We start from the raw sequence: 24260 nt of genomic DNA, 5'->3' as shown, positions 1-24260 counted from the left end.
ACTACGAGTTAGGCATGCAGTATGTATTGCACATTCACAGAACCTCATTGTTTGAAAGTCATTCGATTAGATTCCTGCCCTGAATGATATTTGCACCAAAGCCAGAAAAATGCAAAAGAGAGACTAAGCCAGGTACAAGAGCGAAGACCAAGACCAACAAGACCGACCCCAAAAATGATAAATGAGGTAAATGATATTGGAGCCCTTGTATAATCAAAGAGAGACAGTGGGGGCAGGCCTGGCCTCTCTAAACACAGACCTCACCCCATTGAATGCCCAGCAGTATGTGAGGATCCAAAGTGATCGCATTGATTGAGGGTTCGAAATACGGGGGGCTACGGGGGGGGGGCTCCCCTGAAAGAGACATGAGCTCCTCTGAAAGTCTTATTTGAGAAATTTAGGGGGAGCTGTTGGAAAAGTTCTTGCTGTGTTTTCCGTACGACCAACATTTGAGGCTGTGGGCATGTGCACAACTGTCATGGGATGCAACCTAGGTCTGGTCTGTTCAACAAAGTAACACAAACCATTGCCTGTCCGCTGTGTGTTGGCACTTTTATTGTTTCTTGACAGAGAGCGATAAAAAAAACCATTGCAACTGTGAATACTTTTTCTGTTTCTTTGTTGTCCCAGGCTAAATATCTTGTGTATGAATTGGAATGTACACTGACCACAGACGCAGAAACACTGAGTGTGATGGTCATGGCTACCATGCTGGACCCAAGCTTCAAAACTCTTGGTGTCTTTAGTCAGAGTCTTCTCCAAGGCCGGAGAGGGAATATCAAAAAGAGAAATCATTTGAGCACTGAGCACTTGCCCAAATTAAGCCCTCTTTATTTTAATCTCCTTTTCCCCCCAAACCTACATCACAGTCAGTCAAAATACACATAACTTTACACTATTCCTATCTATCTATCTATCTATCTATCTATCTATCTATCTATCTATCTATCTATCTATCTATCTATCTATCTATCTATCTATCTATCTATCTATCTATCTATCTATCTATCTATCTCTCTCTCTCTATCTATCTATCGATCGTAGGGGAATACATTGTGATTTAACAGCTAAAGGATCATGTTTGCCTTAGGTTCATGTGAAAATAACCTTGTTTCGGACAGAGAGAAGACTGTTATCACTGTGTGAGCTTAGTGTATGCAGCAACCAGTCAAAACTAAGCGAGAAAGGAGAGACTTTGTTATGAGAAAAATCGATCTAGTGCATGAGGTATGGGAGTATTTTTGCTATCCAGTATAAAGGACGGATGGAACTTGTTGAAAGACAGAACAACTCAGAAACGGCTGATTTCTTCACTTGTGCAGGAAATAAAAGAAATTCGTATTCAGAGACACTGATTTTGACTTTTATTAAATTACAATAAAATACAATACTGTATCTATCTCTCTATCCATGACAGTGGCACATTATCGGTTATGATTTGAAGTAGGTGTCACCAGTGAACACTGTGTTAAATGAGACTTCGAGTAATGAATCGTTTGCAGATACAATAGACCTTTTCCACTGCAGACATTTTGGCTTGTCATAGCAAGAAAAGGTGTAATTAATAACGACTGAATTCCATTTAGGTGAGCTAGTTCCAGTTGTGGAATGCTGGCTCACTGTCATGGCTTACTGTGACACTTGGAACCATAGACTGTATAAAATATGGACGTAGTCTCCGTGACGTCACTCATAGGTTTCTGAAGAGCCAGTAAGCTCAGTGTGGTGGCTCCGGCCGACGCCATCTCCGCCGGCTCCTGGCTAATCCAAAAATGAGAGTTGGAGTGTGGGTGGAGCTGAAGCGGGCCAAATGAAGCCTGGTTGCTTAACCCGGCCACCTGTGACAGCACCCACCAAAAGCGGCCACGTCCTTAATTATGCAGAACTTTAAGCCTTAATATAATTTAAACAGGTAAGTTATAAAAAAATCCACCCCCCTCACAGCTGTCATGAACGGGGAAATTAGCTTTAGAGACCAAAAGTGTTTTTAGCAGCAGGCTGTAAACATGTTTATTTCTGCTGTAAAGTTGGGCATTTTAACACGGGGCTCTGTGGGGATCGACTCATGATTGGCTTCATTTTCCAACCCCACTTGGTTGCCGCTTGGCTGGAACAGAGCCATTGATAACAAAATTAGTTTCAACTGTGCAGTAGCACTTTCCTTGGATAGTCCCCCTACAGATAGGTTAGGAGTATTTGTAACATTTCAACTGTTCCGCTGTTGTCTGTAGATGTTTAACAGATTCTCAATAAAGTACATGTGACGATCCATGAACACACCCTAACCAAACCTTTATTTGAACTGTTGAATCTCAACTAAGAAGCTGTTGAAATATTACAAATACTCTATAAATTATCTGTAGGCAGACTACCCAAGTAAAGTGTAACTAACAGACTAAGTCAAAATGTCAGCCATGAAAAAGGTCTATTGGCTGCAAAACCTCAGCGCCTCAGGAAAGCACTGAATCAATATTAAGCACTTGTGTTGAAAATGGTTCACTGTTTCGAAGCGTGTGATACAGTCAAGATGAAAAATGAAGGGGCCAGTATACTCCATCAGAACGGCATGTTGGAGGGTCGAACAGCTTTGGAAACCCCCTCCCCCCACACCTTTCAGATGTCGGACTAGGGGGGCCGTGTTCGACCATTTCTGTAACTTTCTGAAACCAACAATCTGACATTCCCACCCATGTCAGACCGTGATTGGTCAGATGTGCGGAGGTGAGAAAGTATGCTGGTTTTGAACTTCTCTCTCAGCTCTCTTTTCATTCGTTACAAAACTATTTGTGGCACTTTTCGTGTTTGGAACAACACTTGTAGGAATTAATTCTGAACAAGCATAAACCGACCCTTAATAACACGGCCTGGTTTGTGGAGGTCACGTGATTCTTGGCATTGAAAACATCTTGCCACGATACTTCTGCTTTGAAAGATGATGCCCGTGTGGCTGTGTGCATGTGATCGTGCCTTAAATTGATTTGAGTTGAACTTACCTCTGTTAAGTCAGGTTAGCCATTTAGTTGTTTGTTTTTTTCTTTACATTTTTGTGACATGTGTACTTTGGGTTGCACTGTGTAAATAAAAAGCTTTTTTAGCTATTGACAATGTTTCTCGAGTCTGCTTCTTATCACCTTCCAAGTTACTCGGGTCAGGCTTCCCCACAGGGCCGAATAAATGTAGACTGCAAAAACACTCCAGTGGTCAAATTCGCGAAAATAACGCAAGGAAAACTTTCTCATTCAGTCTGAATGCACTAAAAGTGTTGTCAGTCCTTTCCAAACAAGCTCAGACCAGAAAGGTATCACTTGTTCATCACTGTCTGCTAGATGTGTAAGTGGGCAACTGTTTGCTATTTACTGTAACACATTAGCCATAACAACTTGTTTCTGAGTGTAATTTTTAGCTTTACTACCCCATATATCACTCAGTGCAGCTTTAAGTAAGAGGAACTTGAATGTGCTAAAAAAAAGCCCTTTGTGTACAGAGATACAGTACAGTAAGAGTAGTGTCAACAGGTGTTCACTGCATGTGTTAAAAAAACAACGTATTACGTTACTTGTTTTTTTATATTTTTACTAGGTATTTTACAGGTTTAAAAACATCATTTCCCCCAACTCTAAAAGAAAAGAAATGGTCTGTGAAGCAAATTCAGAACAATCACAGTGTATTCAATGTGTTAATATGTAAACAGGTCATGCCATGGACAATACAAAACTTTTTCATGGGCTCACTTCTGGGCATTTACAGTTAAATAGTTGGATTTGTTGTGTTGCCTTCGCAGTCTCTCACAGTGTTGATCACATTGCAGTGCACATTTTGGGAGAGCTGGTCTCTGCGTTTGCCTTCTGCCGGATGCCCTCTGATTAAAAACAACAAGGAGAAATCACCTACATATTCCAGACTCACAGACAGTACTATACAGGAAATGGACAGGCACAAAAACAGCCAACCAAATTCTTTTGTGTTCCCTCGCAATATTTTTTGCATTCCTCCTGACCAGCCTCACACATCAGATATGACAGTTGTGTTATCAATACACCACAGGAGTTCAGGAATACAGTAACTTCAATACAACGCTCAGCCAGCAACACCTTGCCATTCACTGCACACACACAACCACTGCATGTAGTTAGTGTTACACCCATTGTATACTAATGTGTCACAGCAAGAATCATAACCAAAGCAGAGCCATGGCTACAGTCATAATCACAGCTACAGCATCATCTCATGACTACAGTCGTAATCACAGCTACAGCATCATCTCATGGCTACAGTCGAAATCACAGCTACAGCATCATCTCATGACTACAGTCATAATCACAGCTACAGCATCATCTCATGACTACAGTCGAAATCACAGCTACAGCATCATCTCATGACTACAGTCATAATCACAGCTACAGCATCGTCTCATAAATATATAGTCTTTTTGTTTTTGTTGTTTGTTTCTGTTGCGTAATTTTACTATGTAAAGCACTTTGGGCTACATGTTTGTATGAAAGGTGCAATATAAATAAAGCTGAGTTGAGTTGATAGTCGTAATCACAGCTACAGCATCATCTCATGACTACAGTCGTAATCACAACCACAGCATTGTCTCATGACTATATTCGTAATCACAGCTACAGCATCATCCAATGACTACAGTTGTAATCACAGCTGCAGCTGCTTGCTCCTCTAGTTACTTATGGTACAGTGGTACAGACTTGCACCTGTGCAGCCACAGCTTAGGGAGCGCCTACTCATGCTGTCTAATACATAATACGTAATACTGTATCATAATACAGCTCAGCTTTTCTCTATGGATCAGAGGGAGTCCAAAGTGTATTGCGAAGAGAGCGCAAAAGTATTCAAGAAATAGAATTCCCAAAGAGCAGTTTGATCGGCTCACCTGCCAAGTCTGTCCGTGAGATTTCGACCAGCCCCTCATATAGGCCTTTGATCGGGTTCTCCCCTGCCACCACGACTCCATGAAGCCAGATTAACAGCATTCGGTGACCATGTTCTTTGAAGCTTTTCATACCTAGAGGTTCAATTCAGAGTTATAATACATACCAATATCTAAATATCTATAATAAGTCCTAGTTAAGTTGAGTGAAAACTGAAAATGAAGTGGTTGCAGTCTGTCCTTTTACTGTCAGAAGCGAGAATGTAAGCAACTAATTAGTTTATAGAGCCAGGGAAGTCAAGACCTGTATTGTGACCCAAGAACAGTACTGAGAGAGTAAGGTTCAAGGAGAGTAAGCAAAACTAAAATGACAAAGTTGTGCTGCAACATGAAATATTTTTTTCTGTAGATCTGAATGGACAGCAAGTTGTATCTTTGTTTGAAGCATATCAAGGTTTTAAAGTTAGACCAACCAAAAGGAGTCACTAAGGCAGCTACAAGAACAAGAACCCTCACTGGCTTCCCACTAACAAACACAGCCAACTGTGTTTGCTGGAACACATGACCAAGCCAAAGCTTTTGCTAATGGAGGCCACCACGGGTCTCTGGAACTTTTCCCCTGCCTCACCAATGCACCTGTAAACCTGGAACATTCAATTGGCATTACAGGAACCGCACTAAGCTGTAGTTTAAATCCTATCTATCGGATCGATCTGTTTGTACATGTACATGTTAACGGTGAGTCCTCCATGCACACCAAAGTTAGTCACGGAGTTCCACAAGGTTCTGTGCTTGGACCAATTCTATTCACCATATATATGCTTCCTCTAGGCAATATTATTAGGAAACACTCCATGAACTTTCATTGTTATGTGGATGATACCCAATTATATCTATCGATCGAGCCAGATGAAACTAACCAGTTAGCTAAACATTAAGCATGACTTAAGGATATAAAAACCTGGATGACCTGCAATTTTCTGATGTTAAACTCTGACAAAACTGAAGTTATTGTACTTGGCCCCAAACACCTCCGAGACACATTATCTAAAGACATAGTTGCTCTAGATGGCATTGCCCTGGCCTCCAGCAAGACCGTAAGGATCCTCTGAGTTATCTTTGATCAGGATTTATCCTTTAACTCCCACATAAAACAAACTTCATGGACTGCCTTCTTTCACCTACGTAACACTGCAAAAATCAGGCACATCCTGTCTCAAAATGATGCTGAAAAACTAGTGCATGCATTTATTATTTCTAGGTTGGACTATTGCAATTCCTTATTATCAGGCTGCCCGATTAAATCCCTTAAGACTCTCCAGTTGATCCAGAATGCTGCGGCACGTGTACCAATACTAGGAAAAGAGATCATATTTCTCCAATATTAGCTTCTCTGCACTGGCTCCCTGTAAAATCCAGAATAGAATTTAAAATCCTTCTCCTCACCAACAAAGCTCTTAATGGTCAGGCATCATCATATCTTAAAGAGCTCATAATACCTTATTACCCAATTAAAACTCTGCGCTCCCAGAATGCAGGGTTACTTGTGGTTCCTAGAGTCTCCAAAAGTAGAATGGGAGCCAGAGCCTTCAGGTATCAAGCTCCTCTCCTGTGGAATCAGGTCCCAGTTTGGGTTCGGAAGGCAGACACCATCTCCACATTTAAGAGTAGGCTTAAGACTTTCCTCTTTGATAAAGTTTATAGTTAGGGCTGGCTTGGGTGAGTCCTGAACCATCCCTTAGTTATGCTGCTATAGGCCTAGACTGCCGGGAGACTTCCCATGATGCACCTCTTTCCTCTCTCCTTCTCTCCCTCTCCATCTGTATGCATTTTTATCCCATTACTGCATGTTACTAACTCGACATCTTCTCTCTCCCGTAGTTTTGTGCTTTCTTGTTTCTCTCCTCTCTCCTTCTGTCGCTTTCAGCAGGTATTTCTACCTCCGGAGCTGCAGAGTCTGGATCTGTGGTTGTGGGCCACCTGCTGCCCCTGTGTTCCTGCTCGACAACTGCTACTACAATTATTATTATTAGTCTTACTATTATTATTATCATTATTATTCCTATTTATTTGCATTGTGCTACTGTATGCTCTCTTACCTCCTGCTCGCTCTCTCTCTCAATTCAGTTCAATTCACTGGGGCTTTATTGGCATCGGAAACAGATGTTAACATTGCCAAAGCAAGTGTGAAATAAAAACATATACATAAACAGAATAAATATATACAAATAGACCTAAGTAAGATAAGATAATAATAATAATAATAAATGTAGACTTGCAGTTGAAAAAACATATATTGGTTATTGGCTCTGTTACTAATACTGTCATTATTATCCCTATAGCTGTCGTTCCTATTATTATTAATTTATTAATATTAATGTCACCACTACCATTACATTATTACTATTTTAAAAATTATAGGTTGTATTTGCATTGTGCTGGACGCGGAGGTAAACAGCTAGCCTGTCTCTCAAAATTTGCCTACCAACAGCTCTAAAACTGACTCATTTCTGGCTTTGGCTAGACCTAGGTTAGCTGTTTCCCAGGCTTTCAGTTTTCATGCTAAGCTAAGCTAATCGACTCCTGGTTCTAGCTCCATGATTGCGTACAGACATGAGTGGTATCGGTCTTCCAGCTGACAGGCTCAGGCAGCTAGTAGAGAGAATCAGCCAATGCAGAGGTTGGGAAACATACTGTGTGCAATTTACAGCAAACCCATTACATGATTTTATGACATTCAAACAGATATCTCCCTGTTGGAGCCACTAATGTGAAGAGGTGTTTATTAGCAGTAGTGTATCTACTGTGTATCTAATTTGTGCTTTAAACCATTTTCAAGAGGTCAGCATAGCACACCTGTCCACTGTTGTTCTATAGCTCGTATATGTGCATCACTGAAGCCCCAATGTTGTGCCAGAATCTTCCATTCCCCGCGGTAGAGGTGCTTGGTGGCAAGGCTCCACAGGACAGAACGGAGGTGCTGTGTCTCTGGCTGGTGGTCCTGTTTGAAGCTCAGAGACCTCCCCACCCAGGAGTCCTGATCACTGCCCATGTGACCCTAAAGCCAACAGGGAAGCAGTTTTTCATACATAGTGTACATAGAGGTATCAAGAGGCAACCTCCGGGGCTGAAAAATGAAGCAAATGTGGTGCCAAAACCTGCCAAAGTGCCAAAACCTGCAGTTCCTCGAAGAGCCACTTGAGACTAGCTTGAAAAGCGAGCCAATCCCCATAGAGCGCATTGTTAAAATGGCCAACTTTACAGCAGAAATAAACATGTTTACAGCCTGGTAAAAAAAACGGTTTTGGTCTCTATAGCTAATTTCCCTATTCATGAGAACTGTGAGAATTTTTTTCTCACCCGTTTAAATTATATTAAGGCTTAAAGTTAGGCATAATTAAGGACGTGGCCGCTTTGAGTGACAAGTGGGGGCCCTATCATGTGGCTAGCCACCAGGCGTCATTCAGCCTGCCTCAGCTCCACCTCTTTGCCCATTTTTGGATTAGCCGGAGTCAGGCACTGCCAAGATGGTGATGGCCAGAGGTGATGGTTAACTGCCCACTTTGATCTTCACAACAGCTCTTCAGAAACCTATGGGTGACGTCACGGATACTATGTTCATGTTTTATACCGTCTATGATAGGTATACATGTGGTATACTCTGCAAAGCATCTTGAGTTAACACAAAACATTAAAAATAACTATTACAACCAGCAAAGTGGGGTGCACGGTGGCAGAGCGGCTAAAGCTCCTGCCTCCCAATAAGGAGATCGTGGGTTCATCGATTCCCGACCAGACCAACATCACACAATCTCTCTGGGTGGAGTCTGCATGTCCTCCCGTGTTACCGTGGGTTCTCTCCGGGTTCTCGGCTTCCTCCCACCGTCCAAAGACATGCATGTGTAGGTTAATTGATAACTCTAAATTGCCCGTATTGAATGAATGTGAGAGTGAATGGTTGTCTGTCCTTGTCTGTGTCTGTGTTAGCCCTGCGACCCACTGTCCAGGGTGTACCCTGCCTAAGGCCCAAAGTCACTGGGATAGGCTCCAGTCACCCGCGACCCCTAACGGGACCAAGCGGTAGAAAATGGATGGATGGATGGACAACCAGCAAAGTTCACTCGGAATGTTCTTGCAGATGGCCAAATGGTAAGGGTGTTGTTATTAAATGCAAATAAAATCAAGGGTACGTAGACCGTGTCAATAACCCGAAGGCACAACAACAAAGCCTCATGGCTGTGGTTGCTTTGACAAAGCATGAACATTGGCATACAGCAGTAAAAGTAACAGAGGAATCCTACAGCAGGACAAATACATTTAGTGATGCCAAAAAACTTTAATGTCACACATCCTAATCTACAGCTAACAGTATGTGTAGGTAACAAATCTCATATCACTGCCAGGTCATAATTAATTTCGAAACAACTCATCTGGCATTGAGCTCCACAAAATTGCAAGAAAGGAGCTGCTGCATTCTGCACTAAATCTTGGAAGCTCAGGTTGTTTTGTATTCATCCCTAACTGAACAGCGTGTTGCACATCTCTCCATTTTTCATTTGGAAGTTTTACGGTGAAAAATTCAAATTACAAAAGGTAAAACTTTAAGTTTTTGTTAACAAATCTCAGGATCAGCAAGTCGTCATTGGCTGATTACTGACCTGTCAATCACACATCAAAGGCAACACCTTAGAGTAGGGTTCCACATAAGATAACTAAATAAACCAAAAAACATCAGTTAGAAGAGAAAGTTTTTGGTATTTTCTGTTTTTTTTAAATAAAGTTATTCTAGGTGAACCGCCGCAGGTCCAGGTGCAATCAGGATAAACTCACCTTCTCCCATTTATAAAAACGGTCAGCTTTGATGATCATGTCAACCAGGATGACATGATTTCCTCGTGCTGCCACCTCCAGACACGTTTTCCCCTGCTGTGTATATCATATAGTCAGTCAAACACAGTGGATAGTAAGTACATTACTCTGCTAGTGACATAGATACAACAGTCATACTTCATGATATTATTATCAGGTAAATATAACGTAAAATTCTGAATAAGAATAGAAAAAGAGAAGTGACACACAAAACAAAGGCCAACCATGTAATACAGAGGTTCTACTTGCCATAAATCAACCAAATTTTACATTTATTATCTTCATTCATCAGGCTGATAACATGCAATACTACATGTACACTGACATTTAACATAAAACGTGTCATGGAAAGCCACTCTGCTTTACTGATAATACTTCTGTACTTTTAGTTAAGTAAGTAAGTAAGTTTGAACGTGGGGCTTTTACTTGTGATTGAGTATTTTTCAATTGTGATATTACTACTTTTACTTGAGTAAAGGATCTGATTACTTCTTCCACTACTGCACATAAATAAAATATTAAGGGAATAAAACGTATATTCTAAACTCATAATCTAAACTCATAATTATAACAAAAAGTAGAAAAACTAGAAAAAAGACAAAAGCAGCAAATCATGACATTTGAAAAGCTTTATTGTGCCCTGGATGAAAGTGTGTGCGGCGTGGTACCTTGTCAGTCAGATTGAGGTTAACACCAGAGATCAGCATCATCTCAGCTATGTCCTGCCAGCCATGCTCTGCTGCTATGTGCAAAGCAGTCTGTTGTCTCTGTGAATCACATGACAGAAATCTGTTTTTGTGTCATTTATCCTGAGAACCATCACCATGTCATTGTAATTTGTGCTTTTTTTAGCATGTGGCATTATTAACTTTATTGAAATGAACATGGGCACACAGAAGTCCTGCAGAGCCAGGGGCTTTAATGTTCTTTCATGTGTACTAGTGCAGCATTAGAGGCTTGTACTCACACTGTCAGTGATGTCCAGGTCACACTCAGCATCTATAAGCAGCCGTACAACCTCTGTGTGATTGTTGAACACAGCTCGGTGGAGCGCTGTGTTGTGTTGCTGTTTCAAACACAAAGAAAGAAGACAATAAAAACATTTCATCTGATATGTGAGGGGGGGGGCTGTACAGCTGCTTCAATCTCATCCACAGTTTTTGTGGTCATTCTGTCTCTATTTTTCATGGCTGTAGCCAGGTAGCTACTTAGCTATGTAGGAAGATGACATACCCAGTCTGAACCCTGCCTAGAACGCTCTAGCTGGTGGGCTGTTCCTTCAACCTGGGAAACAGCTGTCAACATCAGAGCTATTTGAATTGCTGAACGAATCAAAGATGTGGGAGGCGATTCAGAGGCGCATATCAAGTGCTATAATAAATCTAAGTTAATCTTTAAAGCCACTCTGTATAGATTTTTCTGTGATTAAAGCATATTTTGAATTATTCTGATAACTTAAGGTTTTGTTGTAGAACAATGAGACAATGCCTGTGAAAATTGGTGCAGTCTATGTGTTGCTTTCAGCTCATCCATCTATTGCACCCTGGTCGAATCTGTAGGGGGAGGGGAAGGAGGGTAGCAGCATGCAATGCTTTCTGCCACAGTGTCTTCGTAATTATACCACTGGAGGTTAATAATCCTGCTTGTGTTGCCAACCAGTGGTTGTTGGTACTCTGTCCCCACACTACAGCATGCAGTGCAGCACTTCACAATGTACTGTTGTGCAGCTCTAGGGTTGGCAGTTTGATCCCCAGCTCCTACTGTCCACATGTCAAAGCGTCCTTAGGACACTGAACCCCAAATTGCTCCTGATGGTCAGGCCAGCAGCTTGCATGGCAGCTCGCTTCCATCGGTGTGTTAGTGTGTGTGTTTGTGAATGGGTTAATGAGAGGCATATTTTAAAGTGCTTTGGATAAAAACGCTATATATAAGTGCAGCCATTTAATGTTTTACCATTTACTACATCACAGGTGGGTGTGGTCACAAGTACAGACTACAAAACAGACTACACCTGTCCAAATCCACCTGTGACGTTTGGGGTTGTCAGAAGTGCAACAATCTTGTACTTTTCAACCCAAAGAGGTCCGTGTGTACATTTTTTCATCCATACATTATTTAGTGTTAGGTGCTCTTTAAAATGTAAAATTAAAACAAAAACAAAAAAACACTGCATGGATTCACCTATTCTTATTTTTTTTGGATAAACTTTCTCAATGGAAAAACTACAAACCAAGAAACAAGTCACATGGGAGTTGACATTACTTACATTGTCTACAGCATCCACGTTGATTCCTGCCTCCAGCAGCAAACTGGCCTCTTTGTCAAAGCCATGCTGGGCCACATAATGGAGAGCATTCATATTCTTCTGCAGACAGAAGAAAACAAGGGTTTAAACTCAGGGCCTTTCAGACAGTCAAAAAATATTTTGTAACTTCTTGTGTTTATTGCAAATGATATGTGACTTTAAATGAACAAACCATACATTAGTTTGTGCACTGACATTACAGCCAGACTCCAGCAGCAGTTTGACACAGTCATAGTGACCTCCATCAGCTGTCAGGTGCATTGCTGTGAGACCATCCTAAAAACACAACAGGTACATTTCAGTCAGGAACACTCTACTGAGTCAAATTGTTATGTATAATTTGTAAACTGGGTGATCAGTTTATAGAAGGCCAAAAATAATGACAACTGCTCAGATACTACTACCAGAGATAAAAATGACATCTTAAAATTGCTCAATTTGTCCAACTGACTTTCAGAACAGAAGGCAAGTTTACAAAGACACGAACCAGAGAAAAGCACAAAATGTTGTATTTGATGTTTTTACTTGATAAATTATTTAAAAGATGAGTTACTTGTCAGATTTGCACGAATTTGGACTTATGTAAAACAAACTTATTTAAATATGCTTTTTTTTTTACACACAAGAAAATAATATTGACTATTAAGCTGGGATTTTGAGTACTTTGAGGTTCTGATTCGGAGAGAGCCCTTGATGGTTCCTGTATTCAAACAAAAGAGAGAGATGGGAAAAAGAAGGGTTTGGGTGGGAGGGATGTGAAAACTGAGTCAAACGGAAGGGAATGGATAAGGTGCGCTTAAATACTTTTGTGCAGAAATGGGATGTGTTTGAGGCGTGGTCTTTGTTCCTGAACCTTGTTATAAAACTTAATTTCACTAACAAAGACCACGGCAATAAAGATATAGATTTAGAATAGTTTACTTTATATTATGAAGGAGATCCAAGATGATGATGGAGTAAGGGTCCGGAGGGAGGAATGAAGGATGAAGGGATGGGGATGAGGGTCGAGGGATGAATGGTAAGGGATGAAGGGGTGAGGGGAGAAAGGGTAAGGGATGAGGGGAGAAATCAGGGTCATGGATGGATAGATGGAGGAATACGATGATGGACCAGTGCCAGCTGGTGGCGGGAAGACAGGAGGGAACCAGGGGAGTTGAGGGTGAGTGGGGGAGCCATATCTTCATGTGCTCTGATTCGGAGAGAGCCCCCAAAAAGAAATCTGATGTCGTTTGGATCATTGCGGATGTAGGTAAGGTATGCTGGAGAAGACCAGCGGCTGAGAATTTTGACGATGTGGTCAGGGATTCCCTGCCTGGAAGTGGCGGATGTGGCTCCGATGCAGAAGGAATGCCCTGAGTATAGCTCAGGGGATGTATCCAGATCTGGATAAGATTTGGCGAAAGTAGAGGTGAAACAGAAGCGTTTGGCCACTTTAACCTGTCTCTGAGGCTTGACTGGCTAGTCTTGAGTTTAAGGGGTCACGTGTAGGTTCGTATGGACTTAGGTACAAGTTGAAAGAGGTAGATGGGTTGAGGTTAACCAGACTGGTTGGTCTGCACTTGAGGTGGTAGTAGAGTGTCGGAAGAATGGATGTAAATGTCAGACATTTTTGTCTGACATTGTCTGACATGCCCCTGAGGACAGTTTAATGAAGACGTTAATTCCGCTGATGTAGACCTGTATGGTGGAAGATTTAATCTTGAGAATTGAATAGGCAAATGTAATGAAGCCAGAGAGGGTCGGGACATTGAGTGAAGGGAATGGGAAAGGCTGTGGGAGGCATGGAAAGCTTTGAATCAGTTCCATCTGGTCAGATATGATGAGAGTGTTCAGGGAGCGACGCTTGGACCATTGGCGCCCCCAAAGAATGGCTGCTGTGATGACTGGATACATTTTGCAGATAGTGGAGAAGGGGGTGAGAAATGAGAATTTGGGCGGCCTTTCGGATGTCAAATGCCATTTTCATTTTCAAATGGTTAGAAAATTCATTTTTATTTTGACTTAAATATTGCTTGCATAAATGGAAAATCAGGTTACATTGTTTATATTTCATTTTCAAATTTTAATTTGAATATTGTCCACTGTACAGCGGTTTACAACTTTGAAAATTAAATGCCAAACAGCTTTTCCATTTTAATTTTGTCATAGAACACCCATACAAGTATGTGAAAATGAAAATTGGATTATTGCATTTTAATTTTTACTCAAATAACTGAAAATGAAAATGCTAATGTGAAATTACATTTTCAAGTTTACATTATCTTTTGAATATAGTCCCGTATACGCTTCCATAGATTAAAGGGCAAGCCCAAAATATGAAAATGGTCAGCCATTTTTTTTTTTTACCACATTGCCATGTGGTAAAAGTGGTTTATATAAATTTACATTTTGGAGTCACAAAATATTGTATCATGTTCCTCCAACAAAACTCTCTCTAGGATCTGAGTTAGAAGTCTTAGTCTAGACATCCCATATATCATACCAATCATCCTCAGCTCTCTCCAGGCCTCTCCTGCTGGAGTTTAATATTGTATTGTATATTTGTTTGTTGTCTTTAATCTTATATTCATCAACAAATATACTGACCAAATTAGGTTCACTATCCTCCATTTGTTTAAATTATTTAGCTGAAAAAATCTTGTTTTTAAGGTTATATGTAAAAAGGTGTTTAAAAGAGTCTAACTCATTATCACCAGTTATAGTGCAGTAAGCAATCATCATCTTCAAGTGCCCAATGCCTAAACTACATATCAAGACCAGAGGGCTTAAACTCTGCATTATATGCCACCCATTGTAGTATTCTTTAGGGCTACCTTGGTACATTGCTTTGGTTAGCTTAGCTGGTTAATCTGGATGTTTATAATAATGTAATGTTACATATTCAGAATATAACATATATAGTGTCATCATTTTCAGTTTTATTATTTTCTCATAAGAGATTTTATGAATTTTATTTCTGCACAGACAAAAATTATTGTATTTGATGGTGCAAAGAAACATTGTTCACTGCAGTTTACAGTAAACAATGTACTACTATGTCAAGCACAACTGAAAAAATGCTTCTGTACAATTAAAGTAACATGGCGAAAATGCAAACAGGCTGCCAATTATGCACCACAATCCCTCTAAGTAAAAATAAATTGGGCCTTGAAGTATGCAGCGCAGTCTGGTCCACTCACTATATTCCTCTCATCGACGTCGATTCCAGTCTCCACGATCTTCTGCAGGACCTCTGTGTGTCCACACTTCGCTGCTAGATGCATGGCTGTGTTCTCTTCCTGTAGTGCAGACATAACATTACAAGCAGAAACCCATTCTGAGACAACTTCTTCTACATACAGCATATCCACTGAAACATGTCAAGAGGGGCTATTAACACCTGACTGCTTTTATGGTCTAAATCAAAATCAGTTAAACCAATCATGTTACCAATTCATCATCTTTTTTTTTTTTAAGCAGCTGAGCTCCACCACAATCCAGCATAGAGTTCCACCGTACCCACTGCCCAAGCCCCCCCCGGCTGAGAATCACTGAAGTAGACGATAACTCAAGCTAACTCTTTTCAACGATACAAAACAGCTTAGATCTGTTACAAAACATTTTTATAATGGGTTATGTAATGCAAAGGTTGACAACGCAGATCAAACTACAGGACTATAGGAAGCTGACGTGGGGCACTACAATAGATTTACAACCCGCTCATGTTCTAGCATCCAACTCTGCGCGGAGAAAGCAAAGCACTGGCTTTACATCACTTCAGAAGCCAAATATCAATGTTTTTGAAAGAAATGTCGTATTACAGCAGTTTCTTCCCTGCAAGTGGGACTGTCCTCTTATACAGCAGTTCTGCTCAGAGAATCTTACGCAGTAAGCACACATTTACATAATGTATTGTCACAGCGGTGAGGGAGAGTGGCAACAGGGGAAGGACCCAAATGCAGACCGTTGAGACTACAGACAGAAGCTCAAAAGCAAAAACACCAGGCAGGACACAAGACAGGAACACAGCAACTATAAAAAAAACTGACAGAGGAACAAAGTGGACCGGTTTAGGTAGAGAGCGGCTGATGAGGGAATGAGGTGCAGGTGGGGAGATGGGCGGGGAAGGTGAGGGGAATGAGGTGATTGCAGAGCAGATGGGAGTGGCAAGATCAGGAATGACAGGAGAAAGGTCTGAGAGCATCTGGTGGTCAGGTACAGGCTGTGGTTCGTTAGTAGTTCCCCCTCAGCCCTTGGTATTACGGAACAGCAGACGTCGCACGGAGGCCATTTGGAGAGCAGAGGGAAAGTGGGCGGGGGAGGAGCAGGGATTTAAATGGGACGCACCTGCCTTTGTACGCTTTAGACCAAACTATCATGGATCGACCGCCAGTTGTAGCTCAGCGCTATACTGCTTTTTACAAATCATCAGAAATACCTGCAGACTCATTTCAGTGAGGCGAAGCGTTTTCTGGGAAAACTGCAACACGTCGCACTTTGTAATTAGCTGCATCAGTTTCTGATTTAGACATTTCTGTTTGTGATCTGTATCATGATTATCATAACTATTATTGCTACAGGTTTATGATGTCTTACAAAACAGCAGTTTTTCCATGTGTTTACAGATAATGTTGGGAATAAAGAAATCACACAAGCTGAACAATCCAAGTAAATATTAACTGCAGTTAGTTATACAATGTTTTCAAGCTATCTTCTTAAGAAATTATCTGCTAACCTGGCAACAGGAGTTTTATGTATATTACTGCTATCTAACCATGGATGTATTTTCTTGCACCAAATGCATAACTGCAATATACACCCGAGTGACCATCCTTGTTGACTCGCTCCCTCAGCCCTCCGAGGGTTCACTTCAGTTTTTCAGACAAATGGAAGACACTTATGATGGTGCAGGGATTCCCCCGAGGGCAAGTCAGCGAGGGCATGTTGCACGACTAATGAAACGCAGCCACAGAATAGCGCTGAAGGGGGGGTGTAGCTTAAAGAGAGGGACAGCGAGGCGGACATTGTGACAACTTTTGCATTGCACCTGAAAATGTGTCTTAATTACAGATAAAGAACCCTCACACAAACACACACCTTTACACACACACACACACACTTGAATTCTATGCCAAGTTTTAGCCTCCTAGGGTGGAAACTGTGGCCGCCAAAGGGTGGGGACCAGCCGACCAACCGACAGAGTGAGCTACAGAGTTGTTAGTACAACATTTTAGCTGTTTACTATTTGAAAACAACTTCATATTTTCTTCTTGTGATGAACAGCCCATTGTGTCTGCTTGTTTGCTTGAGTACAGTTACTGATTTGATGTGTGTGTGTCACTACCTTGTCCTTCAAACCATGTGTGCAGCCCATTCCGATCAGAAACTCCACCACTTCAAATTGTCCATGTTCAGCAGCCAGGTGCAGAGCTGTCTTCCCTGACTGGTCAGAGAGACATCAGCAGGTTACATAGTGTTCAATAAAAGGGCCATGTTCCATTCACCTTCATTTATTGGCATATTGCTTGTTTGTTATAGTACAGACATGGAAAGAAAAGGAGGAGTTAGACTCATATTCTGCAAAAAGACAGTTCTTTTCACTTGGTAAAATCCACAATTTGTACAACATGAGTGTAAATTTAAAATAGTGTCAAGCAAGGAGTCACCTTGTCAACTCTGTCGAGACAGATGTCTTCCAGGTCCTCCATGATGAACTCCAATACGCTGATGTGGCCTCGCTGAGCAGCACAGTGCAGCATACTCAGACCATCCTAAAGCACACACACACACACACACACACACACACACACACACAGACTATGAGATATCAATCAGAAAATAACCTTATCGTTAGAGTCGGTGGTGATGATGAAATGACGCAGCTCTTACTTTGTTTTCACAGTTGAGCGTTGCTCCACAAGACACCAGGATCTGCAGGATTTTAAGGTGACCAAACCAGGATGCCAGAAGCAGAGCATTCATGCCAAACTGAGGACAAACATTTAGAACTGTAATTTGACAGTGAAGCTCTGATACCACAAGTTTATAAAGTTCATCAAATTTCAAAGCTTTCATGAACTGGCTAAGGGTGGAATCCCTCTATCACTACTCAGTGATATAACATAATAGTAAAATATTATTTTTAATTATTGCTTGAGAATGAATTCATTCAGTGGTAAATCGTCATTAGGATCCCACTACAAACACGTGTACATACAGTGTCCCTCTCATCAACTTCGGTGTCATGGTCGAGTAGGAGACGTAGAGCCTGTTCATTCCCAGCTCCTGCTGCCCAGTGCAGAGCTTTCCGGTCTCTCTGCAGAGGCAGACAGAGGGATGCATGACTGCGTGCTCCTCACAGTGCATGCACGGCTGGATTAGGCCAACATCCTCAAATATGGACTATTCAAAAATGAGCAGTGATAATCGCCTGAGCCTGCTCGTAGTTAACAGCGCCTGTTCAGTGACACCTCAGCCCTCAGTTTATAGTTACTGTTCAACGGCTGACATTTTGGCTTATCATACAGGTGTAACTAATTACAATAATGATGGCTTAGTTCCATTAAGTGTCTCAGTAAGCCATGTCAGTGAATGTACAGGCACAAAAACATGGACCTGGAACTGGCTCGTCCAAATGTGCCATTATTTATGTTAGGTGCTTTTCCTGCAATATTAATATATCAGCTGTGAAAAAGGTAAAGCCTAATGGTTAACTGGAGGCATCAGCTGATATCTCTATAACAAGCACTGAGTTTGACTTCAAGATCCTGAGTTTATGACACAAACAGTGGTCAGAAACACTTATACCAAAATGCACATTAACATGCTTCGCTTCTTTTTTGAAAGTTTGTTTGTGGGTAACAGCCAATGTTTTGGTAGCATCAAAAGTCTACGTAGCAAAATAAAGGAAGTATTCTGTGTGTTCCTAAGTTTAAAATGGGACTGGAATGGGACTTTGGAGACTATAAGTTTTGTTGCAAAAAAACCCCATTTTTAATATGTAATTAATGTTTTTTGTGATGGAATTATACTTCTTCCTTTAGCATTAATTCTGTATAAGCTTAATGAATTAAAACCAAACAGATCAGCCTAATTTACAGAACACTGAAAGAGATGTACACAGTGTGTATCTTTAAGGCATACATGAGCAAGCTATAGTTAGAAATCTGACAATCTTACTTTGTTAGGGGGCTTAAAAAATCCACGAACATATTAAACGAGTGAATGAAAAGTAAAATCTTCTCATAGATTAACACTGTTAGACTGAACACTGAGGTAGGCATTCAGTCTGAATAATGGAAATTGAACTTGAAACTTTTGAGACAATACACCTTTACATTTAGCAGCAATAGCAAGAAAAGCATAGGTGTAATTAATTGCATTAGTGACAACATTCCATTTAGGTGTGCCAAGTATTGTGCATTTGAAAGGAAGTGAGCCGTGATGAACGTTATTAGTTTCACCTGTGCTTTTCTTGCTATGGAAATAAAAAAAGACCTATAGAATTTGAAAGCAGTGACAAGTAAGGCCCTGGAAAGTGTACATGTTTGTCCTTCAGCTGGCTTACTTTATTTCTGGCCTTGACGTCCACGCCCTTTCTGATCAGTTCCTGCATTTTCTCGGTGTCGTTCCTCTTTGCAGCATCATGGAACTCCTTTTCTGACCACAGCACTGTCGGGAAAGATAGAATACAGTGCAAATCCACTTTTGTTGTTGCTTTTCACTTGTCTATGTCTAAGACTTACAAACATATACATTATTGGCTGTAGTGTTAAGAAGCAGTGAAAATTGGTATATTGCACATGGTAGATGAATACATACAGCATAATACAGTTGTGTAAGCCACTACATGCTGGACATGCTCTTGATAAAAGGAATTTAACACTACAAGCCCATGTGCTACTTCCCAAAATCCCTCCACCACGTGTTCATAGACATGCATAACTTAACATCAACAATATTAGTCTATGACAGGCACATGGAGATGAGGTTGAAAATCCTTTAATGTATCAATGACGTTTCCCTGTAATTCGAGTAATTCCTTATGGGGGTGCTATAATCAATTCTGGAGAAATAGTAAGTAAGCCTACTTATGACAATCTTTTCCCAGGACCTTTATGAGGAGCAAATTCAACAAAAGGACAGTATTTTCATTTTTGTAGGTTACAGAAAATGAATATTGTGGGTAAAACGTAATATATTATACAAAGTGACGTTTCTGTCCACCGTCCTATTCAAATCCCAACGGATGTGTATCAGTAGTGAAATACAGCTTCCATACAGTTAAGGTGGTGTATAACGTTTTTCCCTGTGGTCAACACGGACCTGCTGCTGACAGAAGACGCTCCCCTGAAGCACGCAGCTGAGTGAAAACCGATCAGCGCTCATACTGGACCGTTACTTACAGATATCATCCTCCGAGACCGGCTCGTCCTCCATCTTTGCGTGTTTTAAAGGCGCCTCTGACTCTTCACCTCTTTCATTGCGGTGCTGTGGCAGCTATGTTAAACAGTTATGTCTGTCAAGCCACACAGAATAAAACTAAACTGAAAACAATGACTTCCGTTCATGACCTTCAAAATAAAATTAATAGTTTTACGTCAACTTGTAAAGTTGAAACATCCTTTTGAGCAACCATGCTACCCCTGAGGGAGGCAGTGCAGCTATTTTGATGATCACTTAATCTATTATTTTTAATTAATTACTTAATTAGTCTACAAAACATGAGAAGATGGCGCCATGACGGCTGCCGTGTCTCGAGCTCATCTTAAACTTTGCATTTTTATTGTCAGCCAAACGGGTCAACGGACGACACCATCACCCTAGTCCTGCACACCTGGACCAGAGAAACACATATGTGAGAATGCTGTTCATTGACAATGGCTTAGCATTCAATACTACTGTGCCCTAAAAGCTCGTCATCAAGCCCAGAGACCAGGGACTCAACATCGCCTTAAGTGACTGTATCCTGAACTTCCTGACGTGCTGACCCCAGGCAGTGTGGATAGGCACCACCACATCCTTCACCCTGACTCTCAACACCAGAGCCCCTCAGGGCTGCATGCTCAATCTGGTGCTCCATGTTCACCATCAAGTTTGCTGGCAACACAACTGTAATCGGCCTGATCACCAGCGACGATGAGACAAGGAGTATGACAGACAGGTGTATGAGAGGCCACCCTCTGTGAGGAGGAACTGTCGAAGACATAGGACGACCAGCCTGGCCTGTTTGCTTCTGCTGCTGAGCATATGAACACCCCTTTTCCCCCACCCCCACCATCGAAGAACCTCTGGGTAAACTTCACCACTGGCCTCGCTGCCCAGCTGCACACAGAGCCAAAGCCACATGTGACATTGGGCACCCATGGCGCCCATCTTCAACAACGCCAAGCTGGAGTGGGACATCCCACTGGTGGCAAAACCTTCCGTGGGACAAGGGCATCCCCCCACTTGTGGATTCAGTCAGTGTCTATGAGGAGGAAGACCTGGCCACCCTCTGTGAGGAGTAACTATTCAAGCTGTTGGACGACCTGTCTGGCCTGTTTGCTTCTGCTGCTGAGCATAGGAACACCCCCCTTGCCCCACCCCCACTGTCAAAGAACCTCTTGGTAGACTTCACAACAGCTAATGCTGGTCGGCTGTCACTCCTGTCGGAGAGGGACAGAGTGACGGCCGGCATGTTCGACTGCTGCTATGCTGGTGCCACCCAGGCAGTGGCACATGGCTTTCCTGGTGGGCTCACTGGACAGCCTCACTCATCAGTGGACCGAGTTGGCATCGAAGTAGCTGGGCTACCATCTTCGCCCCCAGCAGCCCCCATCTTGACAGCAGCAGCTAACTCAACTTCCCCACCACTCCAGGGGCCATCCCCAGGACCGGCTGCCCATGGCTTCCAGCCACCCCGGGCCATCTCAACCTCCTCCCAAGCCTGGACACGTGTTGGGAGAGACGTTGGCGCCGGGCCTGTCTGAGCTTCGGGCTCTGGCTGGAGACATGCAAAAATGTTTATTCCTAATAAAGGGCGACATCCCACATCTTACATTTCTGGGTGGGCTGGCTTCCTATAACGCACCTAACACTGACACACGGGCTGTTTCAGAGGTTAGCTCAGCTGACCACGAGAGGCACCCTGTGACAGGGTGGCTATCTCTCTCCCCCTTGCAGGTGAGGCAAATCAGGGGACGGTGGTACCTGATGTCTGCTCTTCCTCAGCCGTCACTTTTTTTCCCCTCGACTAATCAGCTGTTTATGTCCCACTGGCTAAGAGGAATGCTATCCTCCCTCTCTGTGCTTGTCTCTGTCGCTTTCCCATGAGTAAGTTTCTTTGGACCGATGAGCAGTTGGCACTTGCCATCAGTGTGATATGTAGTGTGAAGTGTGAGTGGTTGGAAGACAAGAAAGGTACTATACAAGTACAGTCCACATCCATTTCCATTTCACCGATCTCCCTGCGCTCCTGCTTACAGATCGATACCCAGAATGGGTGCCGTTATGCAGGCGCCTCTCTCCCTGGCTGGACAGGATATTAAGGAAGGGTTACGCACTGCAATTCTGCCACTGGCCTCCTCTTTACAGCGGCATTCTCCATACCTCTAATTCCAACTCCGCCAAGCAAGCAGCGTTGGAGGAGGTGTAGCCGCTGTCCCGCTGTCGGCGGCGTGCAGGGTGTACTTTCCCCCCAATTTTAGGGTCGCCAAGAAGTCAGTGGGTATGTGGCTAATATTGGATCTGTGTGCTCTGAACCGTCACATTTCGCATGCTGACGGTAAAACATCTGCTGGTGTGTATCCAACCAGGCGATTGGATGACAGCCATAGATCTGACATGTATTTTCATGTCCTCATACTGCCGCACCACAGGAAGAACCGATGGCTTACAGTGGGGTGGTTCAGTATTGCTGCCTCCCGTTTGGATACTCTCTGACCCCGTGCACCTTTTCCAAGTTTGTGGTAACGGCGCTGAACCAGCACAGGGAGAAGGGGGTGACAATCCTTACCTACATAGACGATTGGCTTCACTTCATCACAACAGGTAACCATGGCCCACATGGCCCTGGTGATTCAATGGGTTATGTGGCTGGGCATCCATGAGAAATCTTCATGGATGGTTTGCATGGCCAAGGCTACACCCGCACCACGACAATCAACGGCGGCGCAGTTCAGCAAGGGGGCGAGAGGGGGGTCAGCGGGGTCAGCCAACCACATCAACATTGGATAACACCACAGTGGTAGCCTACCTGAACAGAGGCAGGGGGGTGTGAGATCCCCCAACCTTCACTGGAGGGTGGTGGAAATCCTGTTGTGGGCAGATTGCCACGTTTGTTCCTTGAGAGCCCGGCACAACCCTGGGTCCCTCAACGAGGAAGCAGAAAGAATGTCCACAGGGGGCGTGCTTGAGGACAAGTGTAGCCTCTCTCCGGACAGGGATCTGGCGGCGCTTCGCCCTGCCTGCAGTTGACCTGTTTGTGAACAGAGAGAATGATCAGTGACCTCTTTGGTTCTCCGTGCGAGCAAGCGACACTCCCACTCTGAGAGTAGATGCGTTTGTTCATCCGATGTGGCCCCCGGTCTGTTGTATGACTGTGCTGTTGTTGCGCCGCATTTACCTTGGGGGTGTTTGTAGCAGCAATTGCGGTTGGCCATGCCGATTTTGACCGCTTCATGTCCAGGAGCCACCGGCTTCTAAAACAGGGATCCGTTAGTTGAGACCCCCCCATGCATCTGTGCGCCTTATCCGTGCATCCTTCATGCAGGGGGAGAGGTGCCTTCACATCCTGTGTTCAGTGTGCGCTGTACTGTAACGTGAATCACACGGCTAGCCTGAGGAAGTCTGACTGGCTAGCAGTCGCCAATCAGATGTGTGACTTTCTAAATAATAGTAGTTTAGTTTGAGGATTTTCAGTCAGGATTTATAGTGCATCATAGCACAGAGACAGCATTGGTGAAAATTACAAATTACCTTTTAATTGCATCAGACAATGGACTTGTCTCTGTACTTGTCTTGTTAGATCTTAGTGCTGCGTTCGACACCACTGACCATCACATCCTATTACAGAGATTGGAACATTCAATTGGTATTAAAGGAAACTAAGCTGGTTTAAATCCTATCTATCAGATCGATCTCAGTTTGTACATGTTAACGGCGAGTCCTCCGTGCACGCCCAAGTTAGTCACGGAGTTCCACAAGGTTCTGTGCTTGGACCGATTCTATTCAACTTAT

At 42.7% G+C, this 24260-nt stretch overlaps 1 protein-coding gene across 6 annotated transcripts; it reads right to left on the bottom strand.

The window, feature by feature from the left end:
* Positions 1-1342: 1342 nt before the first annotated feature.
* ankdd1a (ankyrin repeat and death domain containing 1A) lies at positions 1343-23464 on the bottom strand. 6 transcript variants are annotated; one of them, XM_044202457.1, is made up of 15 exons: positions 23278-23464; positions 19609-19712; positions 18259-18357; positions 17931-18029; positions 17708-17812; positions 17386-17484; positions 15242-15340; positions 12240-12338; positions 12024-12122; positions 10725-10823; positions 10426-10524; positions 9719-9814; positions 7745-7946; positions 4892-5023; positions 1343-3859 (listed from the first exon to the last, which is right to left on the bottom strand). In XM_044202457.1, exons 2-15 carry the CDS (start codon positions 19654-19656, stop codon positions 3798-3800), a joined length of 1437 nt encoding a protein of 478 aa, XP_044058392.1. In that variant the 5' UTR covers positions 19657-19712; positions 23278-23464; the 3' UTR covers positions 1343-3797. The 6 variants fall into 6 exon arrangements, with proteins under 6 accessions (XP_044058392.1, XP_044058374.1, XP_044058384.1 ...); XM_044202439.1 differs by lacking the exon at positions 23278-23464 and adding an exon at positions 20447-20588; XM_044202449.1 differs by lacking the exon at positions 23278-23464 and adding an exon at positions 20367-20501.
* Positions 23465-24260: the final 796 nt, after the last annotated feature.

The sequence above is a fragment of the Siniperca chuatsi genome, linkage group LG1, assembly GCF_020085105.1.
Source record: "Siniperca chuatsi isolate FFG_IHB_CAS linkage group LG1, ASM2008510v1, whole genome shotgun sequence".
In the NCBI taxonomy this organism is placed as follows: Eukaryota; Metazoa; Chordata; class Actinopteri; order Centrarchiformes; family Sinipercidae; genus Siniperca; species Siniperca chuatsi.
This window is presented reverse-complemented; position numbering and strand designations above follow the sequence as displayed.

Bases quoted from the DNA above. Each gene is read 5' to 3' on its own strand.
- ankdd1a (XM_044202439.1), bottom strand. From the start codon at position 20,480: ATGGAGGACGAGCCGGTCTCGGAGGATGATATCT. The intron at 12,123-12,239 runs GTATGGTTTGTT...TTCTGTCTGCAG, and splicing joins ATGTCAGTGCACAAACTAAT to AAGAATATGAATGCTCTCCA. The intron at 3,860-4,891 runs GTGAGCCGATCA...GTTTTTAATCAG, and splicing joins CTCACGGACAGACTTGGCAG to AGGGCATCCGGCAGAAGGCA.